The 20,595-nt window shown below is 50.4% G+C and overlaps 1 protein-coding gene across 1 annotated transcript in view; it reads right to left on the bottom strand.

The window, feature by feature from the left end:
- Positions 1–20,595, bottom strand: part of ASTN2 (astrotactin 2) — a 352,354-nt gene that overhangs the window by 158,298 nt on the left and 173,461 nt on the right. The window contains 1 exon segment of the mRNA XM_036393845.2: positions 7,492–7,642. Within this exon segment, the coding sequence (XP_036249738.2) occupies positions 7,492–7,642 (151 nt within the window).

Genomic DNA, 20,595 nt, shown 5'->3' on the forward strand with positions numbered 1-20,595 from the left:
GTCACCAACAGCCCATTTTGGGGTGTGCTGGCATCTCCTGCCTGTCAGGGCATGGTCAGTCACAGCAGAAGCTGGCACCTCCAAAAACCTTCAGGAAAACAGAAATTCAACCTCTGTCCCAGCTGCCTCACCCATCAGGGTGCAGCCCAGCATCAACGCTACAGACCAAATCCTGTATCCCAAACCAATCCCACAGCCCCAGCCAGCTGTGATCACAGACTGGAGCACCCCAGTCTGCTGAGGAGCAGAGGGGCACTGGCCATGACCTCAAGGAATGCTGCTGAAAAAGCCACTGCTGGAGAAAACAGAGCTTTCATCATCCAAACAGGGCTTTTATCATCCAAACCTCTCCTTCCCTGTGCAGGCAGACACCTCCGGCTCACCTTGGTGCTTCCTGAGCTATTCCCATTACTTTAAACCAGCCACCCCTTGCCCACCAGGTCCAAAGCAAAGGCAGGTGGATGGTTTGCTCCCACCCACCACCAACACTGACCCCAACAGCGTCCTCTCTTTGCTGCTCAAATCCCATTTTCAGTACAGGTATTTACCTGGATTAATGAGATAAAATCCAAAACCACAGGTTCCTTGGAAGGGGGGCTTGCTGTTGAGCTCAGGGGGCTTCTGCTTCCAACCACAATGTGCAAAAAGGAGTCAGCTCCTGCTCCTGGGAGGCAGTGAGACTTTAAAGGGATTAGGAGAGCCTGGTTTCCTCATCTCCCCCCCTGGTGTGCATCTCTCCCATAATTAGCTAGGTGCCTCTCAAGGCAGGGATGGGAAAGTTTTTATTTTTCAATGAACAATTGTCTGTCAGAAAAATGCAGATTTGATGAAGCTTAAGTGCTTTGTGGGATTCCATCAATTACATCTCAAAACTCATTGGGAAATTAGGAGAGCATTTAATTTTGACAAGGTTGAAATGTTTTGGTTTCCATCACCTAATTTTGTTTTTATTTCAGGCTGTACACTGGGATAAGGCAATATAAAACAAAGCTCCAGATGATAACGGTGGAATTAAACATTTCCCTCCCCTTTATAGAAAGGAAATGTTTTGAACCAAAGTATTTTGGAATTTTCATGTGTGTGAGGCATTTCTGCACAGCAATTTGGTTTTTGCTGAAACTCCCAATCACCCCATTTCCCCCCAGGAAAAAAAATTAAAAAGGTCTCAGCATCACCCACATAATTTTAAAGAATCTCTCCATGGTCTCTAAGCCACTTCTGAGTGGCTTCCATAAATGTCTCCCATGCAAAACCATGGCACTTGTGCTGGAAGGAGGAGACAACAGCAGGAACCACTGCTCTGCTCCTTCATTTCTAATCCCATTTCTCCCCAAATCACTTACACTCCTAAATTAAGCCATTTCTCTGCCACACTCTGCAGCAGTGAGGAACTCACCATCATTCTGAGGGGGGAGAGAGCAAGGCAAGGATTAGCCCCAAACAAGCTGTGCTAAGGCTTATATGTCTGTGTGAACCATGCCAAATTTCTCCTCCTTCTGCATCTAAAGAGGCTGGGACCAACACCACACCAGTGTCACTGCAAGCCACAACTTCATTAAGTGGCTCTCTGATAGATGTTCTCCCTCCTGCATCCTGCTGAGCCAAATCCCCTCCTTTGTGAAGGGCTGACCCACCATCACAGGGAGGAACAGCTCAGGTCATTCTTGTAGGCAAACAGCACTGCTTTCTTGCTCAGACTAGAAATAAATCTCTGCCAGAGGCACCTGAGGCTGTGAGGATGAGCAGGGTTTCATGTCTGTACAGAAGAGCAGCACCCAGTGCCCAGGCTGGGCAAGGCTCTCCCAAGGTGGGATGGCTCCTGCAGCACAGCCCTGCTTTAGCCCTTCCACACCCACCTGCAACACCCTTGGCTCCTGCAGCACTCTAATGTGGCTGAAGGAACTAAGTCACCAACCTCTGCAGGCACACAGATGCTGCAGAACCACCAGCCCACACCCCTGCCCCCTGCTGCAGTCAGGCTCTCACACCTGAATCAAACAAGGAACTCATTCTGCTAATCCTTGGCCCAGGACCCCGAGCTGCCTTCCTCACCCCCAGCGAGGCAGCTCATGCCCTTCTGCTGCTCCAGGAGGTCCTCACAGTGAGGAGACCCCGTCCTGGAGGCACCATGGGGCTCAGACACCTGGACCTGCTGCTGCCTCCTCCTGCAGCGATGCTGAGGATGCCAAAATGCACTGGGAGAGAACAGAGCACCTCATGTGCTAAGACCAAAGCTCCCATTCCTTTGGGGGAAAAACTCACCCCTCTTATTTTCAATAAGGCTGCAACCCTGCCTTTCTAAGGCTCAAAAACACACTTGGTTATGGGATAAGACATTGAAGCAACCCCCCTTCTCCTCAGGTGGGTGAGAGGACTGGCACCAGGGAGCAAAGCCAATCTGAGAGACAGCTGGGGAAACCTGAATTTAAGCCATGATGCAGGTGTTTCCTTCAGTCTCTCAGGGCCAATTCACAGGTTTTCATCTCAAATTATAAATCACCAACACTGTGAGGCTTAAGCATTTTCCCTCCTTCAGCATCCTCCCTCCAGGCTGTGCAGCTACCACAGTGCCAGCAGGAAAGTTCAGCAATATTTCCTTTATAGGATATAGTCTGAATTATTCCTCTAGCACACTTTCTCCTGGTTTGCTGTGATCCCTGCAAGATGGTGCAAAACACATATGGGACTCAAGGTGCAGTCACTGGATCAGAGAAATTCACTGGGATTTGGTTTTCTTGGGAAATTCCCACAGCTTGACCAGATCCATCAGCAGTTCAAGAGTGCAGCAAGAAAAAGCAGCATGGCAGCAGGTTTTCTAGAGCTTGGGGGCTGTTTGGTTATGTTAGGGCTCAAACACAAGGCTCCACTTAGCCATGCCAAGGTCTTGGCAAGGTTGCAGCTGATAATTCTTAAAATTACCAGAATAAAAAAAGGCCTCCGATAAGAAAAGAACTGCAGAAACCCTTAATGCACTCATGCCATCTACTGGGTACACACAAAACCAACAGAAAACCACGAGACTGGGGGAAAAAGGGATCCCACTGAGGTGGGCAGGCAGGGAGCTGCCACCCCTATAGGTAGGAACCCTGCTGGAGAGGCCTTAGGGTCTTCAGGTGATGCCTAAAAAGGAGGATTTTAACTGGGATAAGCAACTCACTCATTCACCCCCAAAATCAGCCCAAGGAGACTCAGCCAGGCTCCAGCACGAGCTATGAGCAATCCACCCTCAACTTTTTAACTGAGACCTTTTAAGGCCAAACAATTAGGTGATGGCAGAGCCCACACCACTAAAATCCCAGAGATAAATGCATCCCAGTCCTCTCAGAATTACTGGAAGCCATACTAAGGGCATGAAGGACTGGTAACAGATGATGATTATACATAAAAGGAATAAGAAATCTTTGAGATTTGTGCTGCTCCCTGGTTGAGCCACTCAGCTCCAGCTCTGTGATGTATTAATTGCTTACAAGGCTGCATGTATATTTTATGCTCAGTACCTGCCTGGAACATTTGTTGGATTTAGCCTTGATTGATGAACCACTGATTATATTCTTCTGTGGTCCTCAGCAAATTAATAAACTGTTGACTGGTAGAGATTAACAACGTCATGATTTGTGAATCTGTGTCCAGAGTAAAGCTGGAGCAAACCTAGTGCTAAAATTAGTAGGCAAATGCTCCCTGAACCCTATAAAAAGGGGAGAGCTTAATTAAATTACATCCCGATATTGCCCATAGCACTTGCCAAATTGGCAAATTGAGTTCACAGCAGTTCAGCTTCAAAACTAACTGACATCCCTGAAAATTTGCAGCACATGACCCCATCCCTTCTTGCACTGGAAGCCCAGCTCACACCCAGCAGGCTCCAGGAGCAGGGATGAGAGAGACAGCGCAGGAATGGGCAAAGAAATACCAGAATGTCTCCAACTGAGCCCTGTGTGAGCTCTGAGCTCCACTCCCAGCCCCTCTGATCCCACTCAGCACCAAGACCACCACCCAGGGCTGGGGGCAGTGCTGCCAGACACCCATTGGGCTTTTCCCTGGACAATGGCCATGGAGCACTGTCAGAAACATGGGTGTGGGAACCCAGACATCCCTCTGGCTGTCCAGGATGGCCAGGACCCTGCCAGGGGGCTCAGAGACCCTGGCACAGAGCCCAAACCACCTCTGGGTTTGATCTGTGACCCATGGAGCCAAGTTGCCAACCTTAGATGAAGATCAGCAAGCCACAACAGTTTAGGTAGAATAATAGTGAAGTTATCATGGGGTGGAAAAGTAGATTTTGGGGTTTCTAGGTATGGGGATTGAGGGGGCAAGATGGGGGGATCTGGGCATGTCCAGCCTTTCTCCTTCTTCTTCTTCTTGGCCTCCATCTTCTGCTGTGAGGGTGGCACTTTGGGATGGGTTTGGAGTAGAAGCTCAGTGTCTAACACAGGTGATAGGTATTGGAAAGGAATTGTAAACATTGTACAGGTAGTTTTTAGTGTAAAGACATAACCCTGCCCTGGGGCAGGCAGAGTGCCTGGAACTGTCCTGCTGGATGGACCTTGGCAGGGCAGGAGAAAGAATTTTATAGATAAGATACAATAAACAGCCTTGAGACCGAGAAATGAACAGCCCTGACTCCTTCTTCAAGTGCTCAGGCTGGGAAAAGAGACTTTTAACAATCTCGGGGTCACAGCGACCTGAAAAGATCCCGAGCCATGGGGACAGGTCCTTCCACCTCTCCTCACATCCCTCCTTTGCCAACAGGTGACCAACAACAGGTGATGAGAATAAAACATTGCACAGGGTGGGGAGAGCTGGGAAGCAGCATGGGCTGGGGAGTTCAGAGGGAAGCAGGGAGACAAGGGCTGGGAGTGGGATGCAGTGGCTGACCCCACACACCCCTGGGCTCTGCTGTCCTCAGGCTGGCACTGGGGAGCTTCACCCCAAGGCTGGAGAGGGACAGAGCAGCCTCATGCTCCTGCAGTGGGGAGAGAAAGGGGTGAAGAGCCCAGTGGGGAGGGACTGTCTGCTGTCCCCATGGGATGCACGGCCCCAGGAGCCTGGTGTGATGTGTAGCATGGGGGTTCCTGCGTCCCCAAGTGTCCCCTGTCACCCACAGGGAGGGGATGCCCTCCAGGAGAATGCTCCTGCTGCTCCTCCCTTGTCCCCTCACTGCACATTCTCCATGCTCTTTACACACAGCCTCACTCAGGCATTGCAGAAGCTGGGGTCTGTTTTCCCCAAGTGACACGGTTTTCCTTTTCTGCCTCTCCACATGCCACCACTAGGGCTGTAATTTATTGACAACTTCTATCTTAATATGTCCTGACTTTAAAAAGAGGCACCACTTCCCAGAGGCGTGAGGTGATCAGAGCCCTGATTGCTTCTGACAGTGCCTGGGCAAGGATATTGGCATTCAGAGCAAAATAACACCCCAAAAAGGGGGGTCAAACACCCCAAAAAGACTAGAAAGGCAGTTGTTACCTGGAAAATGGGTCAAAGAAAAAAAATGGCAATGGGAAAAGAAAGGAGGATGGGGAGAGGAGCAGCAAGGGGGAGATGGCACCAGGTTGCTGGTGACACATCAGACTGTCATGCTAAATGGCCTTAACAAGCAACCTGAGAAGGGGATAATGAAAACGCCTCCCCCCCGGGACAGCACGGCTCCAGGCTGACCTTTCCCAGCTGCCGTGTACAAACATCTTCAATAAATAAAGAGACACTTACCTCCTGTCTCTGCTGAGACAAGAGGGGTGTGGTGAGGGGGCCCTGCCTGCAGTGGTGGGAGGGTTTCCAGGGGTTTAGGAGCAGTTAAAGTGTGGTGGAGGGGCTGGTGGAGGGGGTGGCAGCTCTGGACCCCCTCAGGGGTCACCATGGCTTCCTGGCAGGCAGGGCCTTCAACAACAGACACAAAAGGATGCTCCAGGTTTGCCCCACTTCCCAAGGCTCTGTCCTGTGTCTCTGCATGTCATCCTGGGTTCACCCAGGCTCCTCGGGCAGGGAAGGGATGACTTTGATGCCTGGGCGAGGTGCTGAGCGCTGCTGCTCCCAGCTGGAAGCACAGCAAAACCCCTCTGGGCATCAGGGCCTGGGAACAGCTCCCTGGAACTGTTCACAGCCAGGCTCTGCGTAACCCGCTCAGTGGAAGGTGGCCCTGCCCATGGCAGGGGGTAAGCACAAGATGACCTTTAAGGTCCTCTCCAACTCAAATCCTTCTAGGATTCTATGATTCAGAGCTTTGGCACACACATCCCCTCAGCCACAGGAAGCAGGAGCAGGTCACATCTCCTTCTGGCTTGTCCCCAAACCAGAGGACAGCCCTGAGGACCCTACAGCCCCAGTACCAACCCCACAGCCTCAATATGTACCCCACAGCCCCAGTACCAACCCCAAAGCCTCAGTATGTATCCCACAGCCCCAGTACCAACCCCACAGCCTCAATATGTACCCCACAGCCCCCAGTATGTACCTCACAGCCCCAGTACTTACAGGAGAGCCCCAACACCAACCCTACAACCTCAGTACTCACCCCAGAGCCCCAGCAACTACCCCAGAGCTCCAGCACCTACCCGACAGCCTCAGTATGTACTTCAAAGCCCCAGAACCTACCCCACAGCTCAAAACCTACCCTACAGCCCCAGTACCCACCTCACAGCTCCAGCACCTACCCTCCAGCCTCAGTACTCACCTCACAGCCCCAGAATGTACCTCACAACTCAACATCTACCCTACAGCCCCAGTACCCACCCCAAAGCCCCTGTACCTATCTTACAGCCCCAGCACTCATCCCACAGCTCTAGCACCTACCACAGAGCCCCATCACCTATCCCATAGCCCAGTATGTGCCCCACAACACCAGGACCTATCCCACAGCCCCAGTATGTCCCCCACAGCCCCAGTATGTACCTCACAGCCTCAGCACCCACCCCACAGCCCCAGCACCTATCCCACAGCACCAGTGCCCACACCACAGCCCCAGTATGTACCCCACAACTCCAGCACCTATCCCACAGCCCCAGCACGTACCCCACAGCCCCAGTATCTACCCCACAGCCCCAGCACCTACCCCAGAACTCCAGCACCCATCCCACAGCCACAGCACGTACCCCACAGCCCCAGTGCCCACACCACAGCCCCAGTACCCATCCCACAGCCACAGCACCTACCCCAGAACTCCAGTATCCATCCCACAGCCACAGCATGTACCCCACAGCTCCAGCACCTCCCCCAGAGCCCCAGCACCCATCCCACAGCCCCAGCACCCATCCCACAGCCCCAGCACCTCCCCCAGAGCCCCAACACGTACCCCACAGCCCCAGCACCCATCCCACAGCCCCAGCACCTCCCCCAGAGCCCCAGCACCCATCCCACAGCCCCAGCACGTACCACACAGCCCCAGCACGTACCCCACAGCCCCAGCACCCATCCCACAGCCCCAGCACGTACCACACAGCCCCAGCACGTACCCCACAGCCCCAGCACCTCCCCCAGAGCCCCAGCACATACCACACAGCCCGTGGAGTCCACCTTGCGGTCCGACACACACTTGAAGTTGCGGGTGCAGCCGCCGTTGTTGCGGGAGCAGTCGCGGACGGGCCCGAAGGAGGAGAGCAGGTCATTGATGGTCTCAAAGTAGGTGGACAGCATCGCTTCTTCCCTTGGAGAGAAAAGCACTGTTAGGGCTGGCAGGGAGCTGGCAGGGCATGGGCACAGGCAGGGCAATGCACAGAGAGCTGCTCTGGCAAAATCCCTGCTTAGAGACACCGAGCCGAAGGAAGCTTCCTGTGAAAAATGTGTATTTTATGATTGGCTTTTCACAAATATTAAAGTGAATATTGCATGTGTTATGTTAGAAAGTGATGCTGTATTAATTTGCCTAAGTAGTGTGTTAAATATAGTTTTAGGTTATAACATGATGTTTTAAAATAGAAACTATGCTATATAAGATACTTTTTTTAAAGAAAGGACTCGCACTGAGATAGCAGCCACAGGACACCTAAATCTTTCAAAGAAAAAGCATTTATTGCTCTCTTATCAGAAGAAACAAACTTCTTCCTGCCTTGCTCAGCCCTGAAGAGCTGTCAGGATTAAGAGGAAGAAGCTGACACTGACCAGACAGAATCCTAGGTTTGAATGGAATTTATGCATCATGTATGAGGTGTATGAATATGCAACAGGCTGTTGCTTTTAAGGGTTAATCCTCTGTTAATGTGGGTCCTTTTTTCAGGTTTATTTTGCTCAGAAAGAGGTACCCAGACTGCCCATACCTCTTTGCTTTTATTGTCTCCTATTGTCCTAAATCCAATTGTCCAAATTATTATTACTCTAATTATATTACTGTTTTTATAACCATTTTATTACTATTAAACTTTTAAAATTTAAATTGAGTGATTGGCATTTTTCACACTTCCCAAGGAAATTAGGTGTTTGTGATTATGCTGTACAATAAACTTTCTGCATAACTCTGGCATCCTTCACAGAATCAACCAGTCATAGGTTTTCAAAGATACCATCCACCAGTTTTATGCAAATTAGCAACTGGGAGATGCTTTATTAGTAGCCTGGAGCTGGGTGTGAATCCAACCCTACACTAGACAACAGCAAATCCAGAGTTATAAAACTCTTCCTGAATGTTTCATTGCTGGGCCAAACCTCCCTGAGCATCCACATCCCATCACCCAGCATCATCACCATCACCCACATCCAGCCCAGGGACACTGCCATGTCATCACAGGCCCCCAGGCAGGTAATAATTAGCATTGACTCCATGATTCACAGGAGGCTGATCAATCTCTTTGTTATATATATATATATATATCATTATTAAGAAACCCATTGCTTTTATAGACAGTTATGATACACCTGGACCTAACTGGTCCTCCAAACACCATCACCATTGGCTAATTAAGAACATTTGTTTGGTAAACAAATCTCCATAGCACATTCCACATGTGACAACAAGAGGTGCAGCAGGTTAAGATAAGAATTGTTTCTCATTCTTTTCTCTGATCTTCTCACAGCCTTTCCCAGAAAGGCCTGAGAAAGTTGTCTGCTGCTCTCTGTAGGCAGAGAGCACACTGCCAAAGCTGGAAAGCCACATGGAACTTGGCTTTGTGCTTGCTGGGATGTGGATGTGGAGCAGATAATGCAGGGATGGGTGCAGGCACAGCTCTGCTGCGCTGCTCCAGCCCATGATGGGCAAAGCCCCATGCACTGCTGTGCTGTGACACCCCTCAAGCAAGCAGCATGAGCACCCAGGAATAATTCCAAGGCCATGTGGAGCCTTGGGAAGCTCCCAGCCCTGCCTCTCAGAGCTGCACACACAGCAGATTTTGCCTGTGACAAAGCATTCAGGCACTCTGCCTTCTGCTGGATTCCTGCAAAAGGAACACACATGCTTGTCAAGAGCTTTAAGCATTTCCAAGATATTTTTTCATCTTCAAAGCACAGTTTATCTGTCAACCAATACCCACAGTGCATCCTGGGCAACAGAACCCATCACCTGACAGGAGAGAGACAAAGTGATCAGAGAGAGAGGGAGGTCACAGAACGAGTCACTGATAGTGACAGACTTGACCTCCACAGGCTGTTTATTAGATCTTTACCCACAGCAGGCTGCAAATTAACCCTGACCCCTGTGACCTCAATACCCCTGAGGCAATGCTGGGAGTCACAGCTTGGTTTTTTCTCCTCGAGCCTCTCTCCTGCTCACCCCATCAGCACAATGACCCAATGCACATCTCTGCTGTCCCTTTTCTGGGGGGTTTAATGTGAAAGCAATCTGCTTGGCAATGAAACAGCAGCAGAGGAATATTCATCAGCCCTGGAGGGCCACGGTGGTGCTGCCTGGAAGCAGCCCTGCATTCTCTATCAGCAGAGGGCCCCTGAGCTCACATGCCGTCACACTCACGCACACAGCCCTGCCAACACAGAAATCATGAGTCAGGCATTAAAAAAGAATATAATGCAACTGGCACCAAAATGATGAGATTTTAAAAATAAATCAATTGCTGCGCTGTTTTGGGTTTTTTTCTTCTTTTTTTAATATTTTCCTCCCTTAAATTTGCTTTAGGGTATAACCAAGCTTTTCCCTGCAAACTCAAGGGCTAGAAACTCCTCAGAGACCAAACCCAAATAAAGCCCTATGCAGTACTGACAGCATGATTTTTTTTAGATTGAGGATTTCAAGGCAATCACAGGATTCCAAAAGTTGGGACTGTCAATAAGGAAAACACCATTAAAAGCAGTGAGAAATAGTAAACTGGCACATCCCCATGGGCTGGGGTGTATGAGTTATCTCAGCACTGGGCAGCTCTGTGTGCACTGTGGTGTCCCACATAGCAAATCCATGTCTGTGCTGCCAGCTCTCACCCCAATTAATGCTTCCCAATTAACTTTTCACTGGTAGCAATCAAGCTCCTGATATTCTCCCTTTCTTGGCCCACCTCCTAGATTTTCCAGCATATTTGGAGATGAATCTCCCTCTGTCCTTTCTTGGTCATGTTTCAAATATCTTTAGAGGCCGTTTTCTATTAGCACTCTGTTCCCTCTAGGATCTACAGCTCCTCTGAAATGAGGGAGTGAGAAAGGCAGGATATATTAGATCAGGGCACATATTTCTGCTGGAGAGATGGGGGGGGAGGAAGGGCATATTATTTACTAACTAAACCCACTGTTTATTAATGTAGGGAGAATTATTTTAGAAAAGCCAAAACCAACAAACCCTGACAGCTCCTCCACCACCCACCCCAAAAGCTCAGCCCCATCTGGTCCTCCCAGGGGGTTTCTCATCGTGGGTGGACAGCAAGGAGATCCATGATCCCATCCTCCCTCCTGGCTTCTTCCCTGAGCCACCAAACAACCCACATGCCTGGAAGGAGAAGATGAGGAGCTACAGCTGCTTTGGGTGCTGGAAAGGAGATTGTGGGGCTGGGTCCTTGCACAGGATTGCTCCAGAGAGACAGAATTCTGTCAGGAGACATTGGCTCATCCCACATGGCACCAGGCTGGGGCTGGCAAGGGCAGCTTGTCATGCTTTAATTAAAACTTGGAAGCACAAAGCAACCTCCTGCCCTGGGGAGGGCTGAGGATGGGAATGGGAAACTGGCTCTCCAAAGCCTGGCATAATGGATGATCCCTGCCAAAGCCCAGGAAGGGCTGGCGAGCTGGAATGAGCCATTAAGCATATTAAAATATTAACCTCACTGGGAAGTGTTCAAGTGCCACCTGTGAGAGGAGCAGGGTGAGGGCAGAGCTCTGCAGGATCAGTTCTGTGTGGCCATCATTCCATTAGGGGAGCTTCACTTCAACACAGAGCCCTGACAGGGGTGGCAGCTCATGAGAGCCTGATGTGATGCTCAGAGCAAGCTGGGAGCAAACTTCACTTTCATCTGCCTCTGGAGGGGCTGGAGGAGCCTGGCTCAGTGCAGGCAGGTGCCCCTGGCACTGCCAGCCTCAGCAGCTCCTCTTAATTGTGGCAGTGAAGAGCAGTCATTAATCACCTGCCCTCTGCAGCCACACGTGGCATGGAGCAGATCATTTTCCACCCACACAGCTCTGCCAGGGACCCCTGCCTGTCCTTCCCTGCCCACTGAATGGGGCTCCTGCTCTCACATTGCAGAGCCAGCCTGGAGAGAAAGCGGTGCCAGCAAGGCAGGGGACACTTGGGCAGCATCTGGCCACCACTGCAGGGAGCCCACTGGGGACAGCCAGCCCCACCACAGCCTGGGTGCCAGATTAGACCAGCCCTGATGGATGAATCACCTGCCCTGCAGTAACAAGCTGCCTGCAAAAGAACAGCTCTGGTTCTCCATCTCTTCCTGTTGGATTTCAGCAAGTAAGCCCTGGATCTGTTCTGACAGGGAGGGATGGAGAAGGACAAGCTCTGTGTCCTGACTACATCAAAGAGCCAGGGAAGCTGCTGGTGGCCCTGGCTCAGCACCTGGGGAGGATGGGGAAACCCATCAGTGACCCAAAACCAGGTCTTGTCAAAAAGGGCATTTTAGAGAGAGCGACCTAATTTCTACTGCCAGATCCTCTCCACAAGCCCATGAACATCTATGAACACACACACACACACTTTAACTCTCCAGCTCTCCCAAAGACACCTGCAGACACCCAAATGATATAGTTAAAAATGAAACAGACTCCCCTCCCTGCCAGGACCCTCTGAACACACACCCAGCATCAGTAAAACCCAATTTTTTATCAACATCTCATGGCACAAATGTCCAGCGTGGTGCAGCACAGCAGGGCTCCCCTCCTGACCCTGCTCCCATCCTCACACAGCCCCATCCACCTCCCACCACCTGCACTCCCCTGGATTCCCTCATAAACACTTTTTTCCACTCTCTCCCTTTGTTCCAGGTCTCCTTAATGAAGCAGACTCACTGACAAATACCGCTGGGGGTTATTTATTCATGAAATACCAACACCAAGCAATTCTCAGAGCCTCCAAAGCACTCATCCCAGAATAAGCTCCAGAGCTTTGCACTGGCTCTTCTCTCCAGCTCATCCTGAAGGGGATTAGTGGGTGTTATCCAACTCTGCTGCCCCTTCTTATTGCCTGCTAATGGTTAAAGACTTCAGTGCCTTACAAAGTTCACCATCGATGAGAAAAAATAAAGAAAAGAATGTGAGCTGGAAACTAAGCCAGTGCCATCTGCTCCCTGAGCTGGGTTTAGAGAGGGATCAGGGTGGGAACTTGAGGTCCAGGGGTTTCTAGAGACAGGGCCCAGTGGCAGCACAGGCTGTGATGCTGTGTCACCTGCAGCTTCACCCAGAACTGCCCAGCACAGCACAGCCCAGCCAGGAGGGCTCATGCCCAGCACCTTGTGCTGTTTCCTGCTTCTGTTGAGCAGGGAACTTCAGAGCTGCTGCCCTTGCAAACCAGGACAGAGCAATTTACACCCAGATTCTGCATTTTCAGCCCAGCTGCTGCCTGCCTGAGCAATTCTGAGCAGCTCTCCCACGATGCCCTGGAAAATTCATCACAGAAATGGGCACAAAGGGTGAGCAACACATGGATCCCAGCTGAGGGTGTACTGCAAAACTCACAATCACAATTTTTTTTTATAATTGTATATAACCAATAAAATCCCAAGCTGCAGCTGCAAAGCTAGACTCAGAAGCAAAGAATTGATCAGCACACGGGACTGGGCCCTTGGCTGCAAGTGGAGCCTTTGGCACCCCTTGGTGCCATCACCTGCAGCCCCAGCAGCACACCCAGCACATGGCATTCCTGCCCTCAGCCCATAAAGACTCCCCTTCCCCAGGGGAGTCCTCTCCCAGGACCCTCTGTGTGTCACAAACGTTCAGTTTTGCTCCCAGCTTCTGTACTCTGGGGGTGATGATTTTCTTCACATTTTAGACAGGCAGCCAAGGCAACAAGAGAAGAGGATGAGAAGTGCTCACCGCCGCTGGATGGCCAACTGAAGATGCTTTCCAAGTTATTTTTAGTACTTTTAGCACTTCCCACACTCACACTACAATTCCAGCTGGGTCTGCTGCACTACAGGCTCAGCTGTTCTGTACTGAGAGCCATGCAGTTAAACACCCAAATTATCATGAAAATGTAATAAATGATCACCTGAGAAAAGTGGTCTCCAATTTAAATACAACAGATTATGGTTTTTTCTGGGATTTCCATCCTTTCAATTTTTATTCTGCCTGCAGCAAGAGACCATTCTCTCTACAGCCCTTTCCTGCATCCCTGCAACATCTAATCATGGATCACAGAATGGTTTGGGTAAGAAGAGACCTTAAAAATCACCTCATTCCACCCCAGCCATGACAGGGACACCTCCCACTGTCCCAGGCTGCTCCCAGCCCTGTCCAGCCTGGCCTTGGGCACTGCCAGGGATGCAGGGGCAGCCCCAGCTGCTCTGGGCACCTGTGCCAGGGCCTGCCCACCCTGCCAGGGAAGGATTTCTTCCTGACATCCATATCTGTGGGGAATGCAGCACCCATCTCCTACAGCACTGAGCCATGAGCCAAGCAAGTCCATTCCCACACTGACCAAGCTGGAATGCTCTGGAAAAGTTCATGTCCATCCCCAGCATTGAAGGAGCTCATGAGGTGGTGGCAGCTTCTCACCTGAAGGCTTCGCAGCCTGAAACTTTGGCATGACACAGCTCCTGTCTTTAACCAGGTGTCCCAGTGCTGTGCCTGCACCAGATTTATTATTTCATGTAGGAAAAAAAGCGATTTTCTGCCCAGTACACCGACAACCACTTTTCAGCCACTGTAATAGTGCTGGAAGTTTTGAAGCAAAACCACTATGCAGGTCCTCAGCTGGGAGAAATCATCCTCACTTGAGTGACACTGGAGAAGGCATTTCAACGGTGCTGTGCTGACATTCCACAGCTGATGAGCTGCTTGCTATAAATTTTCTGGGTAGTCTCGCTTCTTGTGGCAATACTATAATAAACACTTGCAAAAACGCTCTCCCAAAAACCTTGAGGTTGAAAGAGTGAAAAATTCCCCACCAAGCATCAGTAATTTGCTGGAGATTCAATAAAACCATCCCTCCACCGGAGCGTTTTGAAGCTTGCTTCTGCAAGCAAAGGGCCAGGAATTTAATTACAGCAAAGCAAAGCAAAAAACAAACACACTGGGACAAAAGTGAGCTGGGAAAGCACATCCCAAGGGATGCTGGGGTTCACAAGGACCCTGCACCTCACTGCAGACCCCTCAGAGCCAGCACAGCTCTGCCATATGAAGGAGCAGGGTGTCACAGAGGAATTAAACTAGATAGTTTTCATTCTGAGTATTTCTCTTGCTTCAGGGAAGGTTGTGGCTGCAGTTTCAACCCTGCACGAGCCAAAGGAAATGCAGGAGGTGCTGGCTCAGTCTCCCAGGCAACGTCAGTGCTGGGAGGGTTAAGAAAAGGCACATGAGCCTTAAGAGGGATGGCAAGGCACAGTCAGGAAGTGTGCTGGGAATTACATGTGCTGGTACCTGCTGTGGTCTGTAATCCATCCCAAATTCAGCAGGATGCATTTCCAGTGTGCTGGATGCTCCTGTGTGCCAGGAACCTCAGCAGCAAAATGTGGGGTGGGGTGGGGTGGGATGGGATGGGATGGGAGAGGAGTTTGGAGCACTGCAGGTGTCAGGACCCCAGAACATCCCTCTGGCTGTCCAGGATGGTCAGGACCCTGCCAGGGGGCTCAGAGACCCTGGCACAGAGCCCAGAACACCTGTGGGTTTGATTATGACCCATGGACCAAGTTGCCAACCTTAGATGAAGATCAGCAAGCCACAACAGTTTAGGTAGAATAATAGTGAAGTTATCATGGGGTGGGAAAGTAGATTTTGGGGTTTTGGTATGGGGGTTCAGGGGGCAAGATGGAGGGAACTGGGTGTGTCCAGCCTTTCTCCTTCTTCTTCTTGGCCTCCATCTTCTGCTGTGATGGTGGCACTTTTGGATTGGTTTGGAGTAGAAGCTCACTGTCTAACACAGGTGATGGGTATTGGGAAGGAATTGTAAACATTGTACAGGTAGTTTTTAGTGTAAAGACATAACCCTGCCCTGGGGCAGGCAGAGTGCCTGGAACTGTCCTGCTGGATGGACCTGGGCAGGGCAGGAGAAAATTTTTATAGATAAGAAACAATGAACAACCTTGAGACTGAGAAATGAAGAGCTCTGACTCCTTCTTCAAGTGCTCAGGCTGGGAAAAGAGACTTTTAACAATCTTGGGGTCACAGCGACACAGAAAGGCCCCGAGATGCAGGGACAGAAATCCCAAAACAAGCACCTGGGGACACCAGCCAGGAGGAAACCCAGCACTGCCAAGCTTTGTGTCCCCCCTGAGCACCCCAGCAGAGACGATGGGCACTGCCAGGGACACACCAAGGTCCATCAGGCATGCCAAGAGCAGAACCATCACACTGGCCTGGGCACACAGAGAAGGAGCAATGAATGGAATTATTGGTGATGCCAGGACAACCTTAATGCAGTCTCCAGTAATTTTGCCTTTGATGAGGGTGCTGACTCCAAGACCACATCCAGGAGGGTTATCCTAAGGAGCCATCTCTCCCCAAAGGCAAAGGTGATGCTGCCAGGCTGCAGCCAGGAGCCCTGGAACAGTCCAGAGCTGTTTAGACATCCCAAAACCCACCCCTGGGTACCTACAAACACCCACAGCTTCTCAGCCCCCTGCAAATGACTTCCTCTGCAGCTTCTCAGTATCTTGTTTTCTCTTCCTTGGAGGACACATAGCTCCTACTTTATTGTACTCTATCCAGGCACTGTTCTGCATGCACAATTACTTAGCTCCTCGTGGCTGGCTTATGCTTTACTCAACACCAAGAAGCAGCAGTATTTCACAACAAATAAAGTGATTAAGTTCCCAATCTCCCTGTTATCACTGCCATTTTACAGACAGGGAGCCAAGGCACAGGCACAGTGATGTAAAAAACATCCACTCTGTTCCATGCACCAAATCTGAGACATTTAGATGTGATTTTTCAGAGTGCTCAGCATTAAATGATACTTTGCCTGCTCAAAGTACAGCTCTCATTGACTTCAGCTGAAGTTTTTACAGCTTCACATTAATGCAGATCATTCCCAGAGCAGGTTCATCAGCCGTGCTGAGTGAGGCAAAGGTGAAAAACTAGGATATGATCATGCCATTAAAGAGGATTCCATAATGCATATGCACAGAGGGGCTGCCTGAAGGCTGCACAGCAAACCAACCCTGGCACTTCCACCTCTGGAGTTCTGCAAACTTGATAACATTTGCTAAAAAAGGAGCCGTTGGGGGGTTTATTCTGGGTAGGGGGAAGGTGTTCAGCCTGGACAAAGAGGATATTTCCCAGCAGCAGCTGCAGGACTCAGCATCACTGCACCTTTGGTGGGCAGAACTCTCCCTGGGGCAAAATCACCTGGGCAGGCTCCTCCCTGAGTGCCCCCTGCTCTCCCACTGCTTGTCCAGTGCTGGGGAAGATGAAACAGGAAAGCCTTATAAATATGATTGCCTGGCAAAAGATTTTGAGAATGTGGAAACTATAAGGGAGATTGAAATGAAAGCAAGCTTTGAGATCCCTCAGTTACTGAACAACTGGAAAACAATGGTGTGGCCAGCTGAAGGTGATCCCCTTTTGATGGAACAACACCCTCTGCTTGCAGACAGGCCCAAGGCTCAGAGCAGACCCTGCCAGCTTGGCAGAAGGGGCCAAAGAGGAGTTTGTAGGGTTTAAAATGTAACACAGAGTGGTAATGGAATGATTCTTATAGGCTGTATGGAAATGCTGTAGGATTTGTATCTTGTACTAGATTGGTTAGTGAGAATCAGAATATTCAACACAGAAGAAGATTTATGGTATTTTAACGGGAACCTCGCTCTCTTACCCTTTTGCTCTCTCACCCTCTCATCCTCTCTCCCCTCTCTTCTCTCAGGCCTGCTCTGAGCTGTGCCTGGCAGCTCCCAGCAGGGCCCTACCCCCAGGCCCTTTGCAATAAACCCCAGTTCCAGCCCTGGCTCCAGAGATCTCTCATCTCCATCCATCCCCACCATCCTACCCCTGACACTCCAGCAGTCCAGTATGTCCCATTCCTCTCCCCCACTCTCCCAGCTCCCCCAGCAGCCCCAGACTGGGTGGTTTTGGCTTGCTGCTGTCTCTGTGTTCAGGGATGGACAAATTGCTGCTGGCTTTCATGGCTAAAACCAACCAAGGCTTCACGCTGTGTGCAGCAATTCAAAAAGCAAGTTTTTCAAAAAGCACTTCTGAGCTGGACAAATTAAGGCAATTCTTTGCCTTTAAAAGAAAGACCCTCCACAAAATGCCTGCTTCAATCCTCTGCGACAGTGTTGCCCAGGGGGGAGAAACAGAAATCTCAGAAAAAAACAAGCAATCAAACAAAAGGGAGACAGGAGGCCTGAGATTTCTCACCCTAAATTATTACAGCTGAAAACATCATGAGATGGGTCAGGCCACTCCAGGACCAGGCAGTGATTGCAGCCCTGCCCAGGCAGCTTCAAATACAGCACAGATTCACGTGGATTCCACGTGACATGGCAAAAAAATGTCATTAATGGCAAAATTGCCCTTAAACTCATTGCTGTGAGGAGCTCTGGGCATCTCCTCACCACCTCACCCGTATCCACTCCAGTGTGGGAGGTCACATGCTGGAGAGAACAGGAGCATCCAGCCACCCTCCCCGTGTCTTTGCCCTTCCAAGCCATCAGCAAACCAAGATTTCAGGCCCCAGCTCGTTCAGCATTCTCAAGGCATGAGCTAAAGGATTTTCCCATTTAAGCCTGACCTATATTCTAGCCCAAACAGGAACTTGGCTGTGCCAGTTTCCATCTCTCCACCCTGCTTCCCTGGCTGAGAAATTGGGAATTTGCTTGCTGCTGGGGCCAGAAAGACAAGAGAGGAGCTGGAAGGAGTGGGTGGAAGCTCATGCACAGCATCCATCTCCTGATGCTGGGCCCCATTGTCCCCCCACAGAAGCAGAGATGTCCTACAGTGGCCCATGGCACTGATCCAGTGTGGGGCTTTGGTCATCCCAAGCATCTTGCAAGCTGGAAAATCCCAGTTTGGCACTCAGACTTCTGCCTCTGCACAGGCATGGACGACTCACTGAGGTTCTCCTTCTCTTTGACACCCTTTTGGGGTATTTTAGACAAGTTTTTTGTCCTAGTGGGCTCTTGTGGATCTGATTCTGGAGCAATTGATGAGGGCCACGAGGAAAAGTTGGATTTTGCAGGGAAACTGGGAGAGGGAGGGGCCGCAGCCCAGATTCAGCCCCTCTCATTGCCCAGCCACTGGGAGGGGGTTCCAATACACAGATAAAGTGTCAAGATGTGGTGCTGATAAGCACTTTAGAAACTCTGATAGAATTAGATGGGATAAATAGGAGACAGCCAGGGCTGCTGGATCAGATATCCATGTCCTGATTTTTCACAGATGTTCCCATCGATCTGCTGGGAACAGACAGCCCTGAGCTCCTCAGGAACGGGGTGCCAGGGAGCAGCCAGGCAGGAATGGCTGCTGGGAAGGCAGATCCCTCTGGAATGCTGGCTGCAGGCAGGACTGTCAGCACTCAGTGCATCCCTCTGGGTGTCAGCACTCAGTGCATCCCTCTGGGTGTCCAGAGTTGCTGAGGACCCCACCAGGTGGCTCAGAGACCCTGGCACACAGCCCAGAGCACCTGGGGATTGGATTGTGACCCCTGGAGCAAGTTACCACCTTTGTATGAGGACCTGAAAGTCACAGAAGTTTGAATAGTGTAATAATAAAATGATCACAGGGTGAAAATGTAGATTTTAGGATTTTTGGTATGGGGGTTTTGGGGACAAGATGGAGGAACTTGGGCATGTCCAGCCTTTCTTCTTCTTCTTCTTGGTCTCCATTTTCTGCTGTGATGTTGGCACTTTGGGATTGGTTTAGAATAGAGGTGCACTGTCTACCATAGTTGATGGGTATTGGAATTCAGTGTCAATATGTTATACGTAGTTTGTAAGTATAAAAGGACAACACCACCCTTGGGGCGGTCACAGTGCCTGTGGCTGCCCTGCTGAGCAGATCTCAGCTGGGCAGAAAGAAAATTTTATAGATAAGAATTAATAAACAACCTCAAGACCGAAAACTGAAGAGTCCAGACTCGTTCTTCAGCCACGTGGGCCAAAGCAGAGACATCCTGCACATCTAAGGGCAGCAATTAACAACCAAAACCCTGAGACAGGGCAGCCCTGCAGGAGCCAGCTCTGAGCACCACAGCTCAGCAGAGCAACACCAAGCTCGGCCATAAAGCTCCATCCAGCTGAGCCCTGCTGAGATCCCTACACCTGGGTAACCTTCACCAACCCCTCTGCATCCCAGGGGTCTCCAGATCCCAACTTCTGTAGCTTCCAGCCATGGCAGAGGGTGAGCAAGCAGCCCACGTCAGAGAACTTCACACAGCTGCAAAATGAGAGGGGTGAGAGCCCACAGGAAGCAAAAATGAAGGGTTTTTTTGGGAAACAAACCTGTCAGCTGTATTACAGAACACATCACACACCTGGGTCAGTTACTAGGGATACATTTATGCATATGCATCCATATATGCATAGCTTTGCTGCTATATATAGCACCTTCCATCAGCAGCACTCACTGGCTCAAAGAAAAGCCAGATGAATGTCCACAGACAGAGGAACTGAGGCACAACCAGCTTATTTACAGCTCATTTCCAGAAGTACTCTTTGAAGTTAGAATCCAATTAATTTTATACCTGGGGAGAGATTTGCATTGGGTTTTCCATCTGTGTGGGCAGGTTTTTCAGAAGGGCTTGGCTCTTTTCTAGGCACCTGAAGCAGACTGTGTTTCCCAAGGTGCTTCCAGGAGCATCCAGGAGCAGCTCCATGGGTTTGTGACAAGTTCAGCACTCTGTTCTGGATGCCACTGCTCACTGAGCCCTTCTGAGGACACCACATCCATGGGTTTGGCCTCCAGGGGTGAGGAGCAACCTGACCTGCTGCTGCCTTTGGTAGGCACCCATCCCACCCTCCCTGGAGATGCTGGCACCTCACTGCAAAGAATTTCCTACCCTGGAGAAAAACTGGAATTGTGCTGGTTCGGATCCCTGAGCAAGCTCAGCCAGGATCAGACAGACACCACAGCTGGCTC

Source organism: Molothrus ater, chromosome 20, assembly GCF_012460135.2.
Source record: "Molothrus ater isolate BHLD 08-10-18 breed brown headed cowbird chromosome 20, BPBGC_Mater_1.1, whole genome shotgun sequence".
Lineage (NCBI taxonomy): Eukaryota > Metazoa > Chordata > Aves > Passeriformes > Icteridae > Molothrus > Molothrus ater.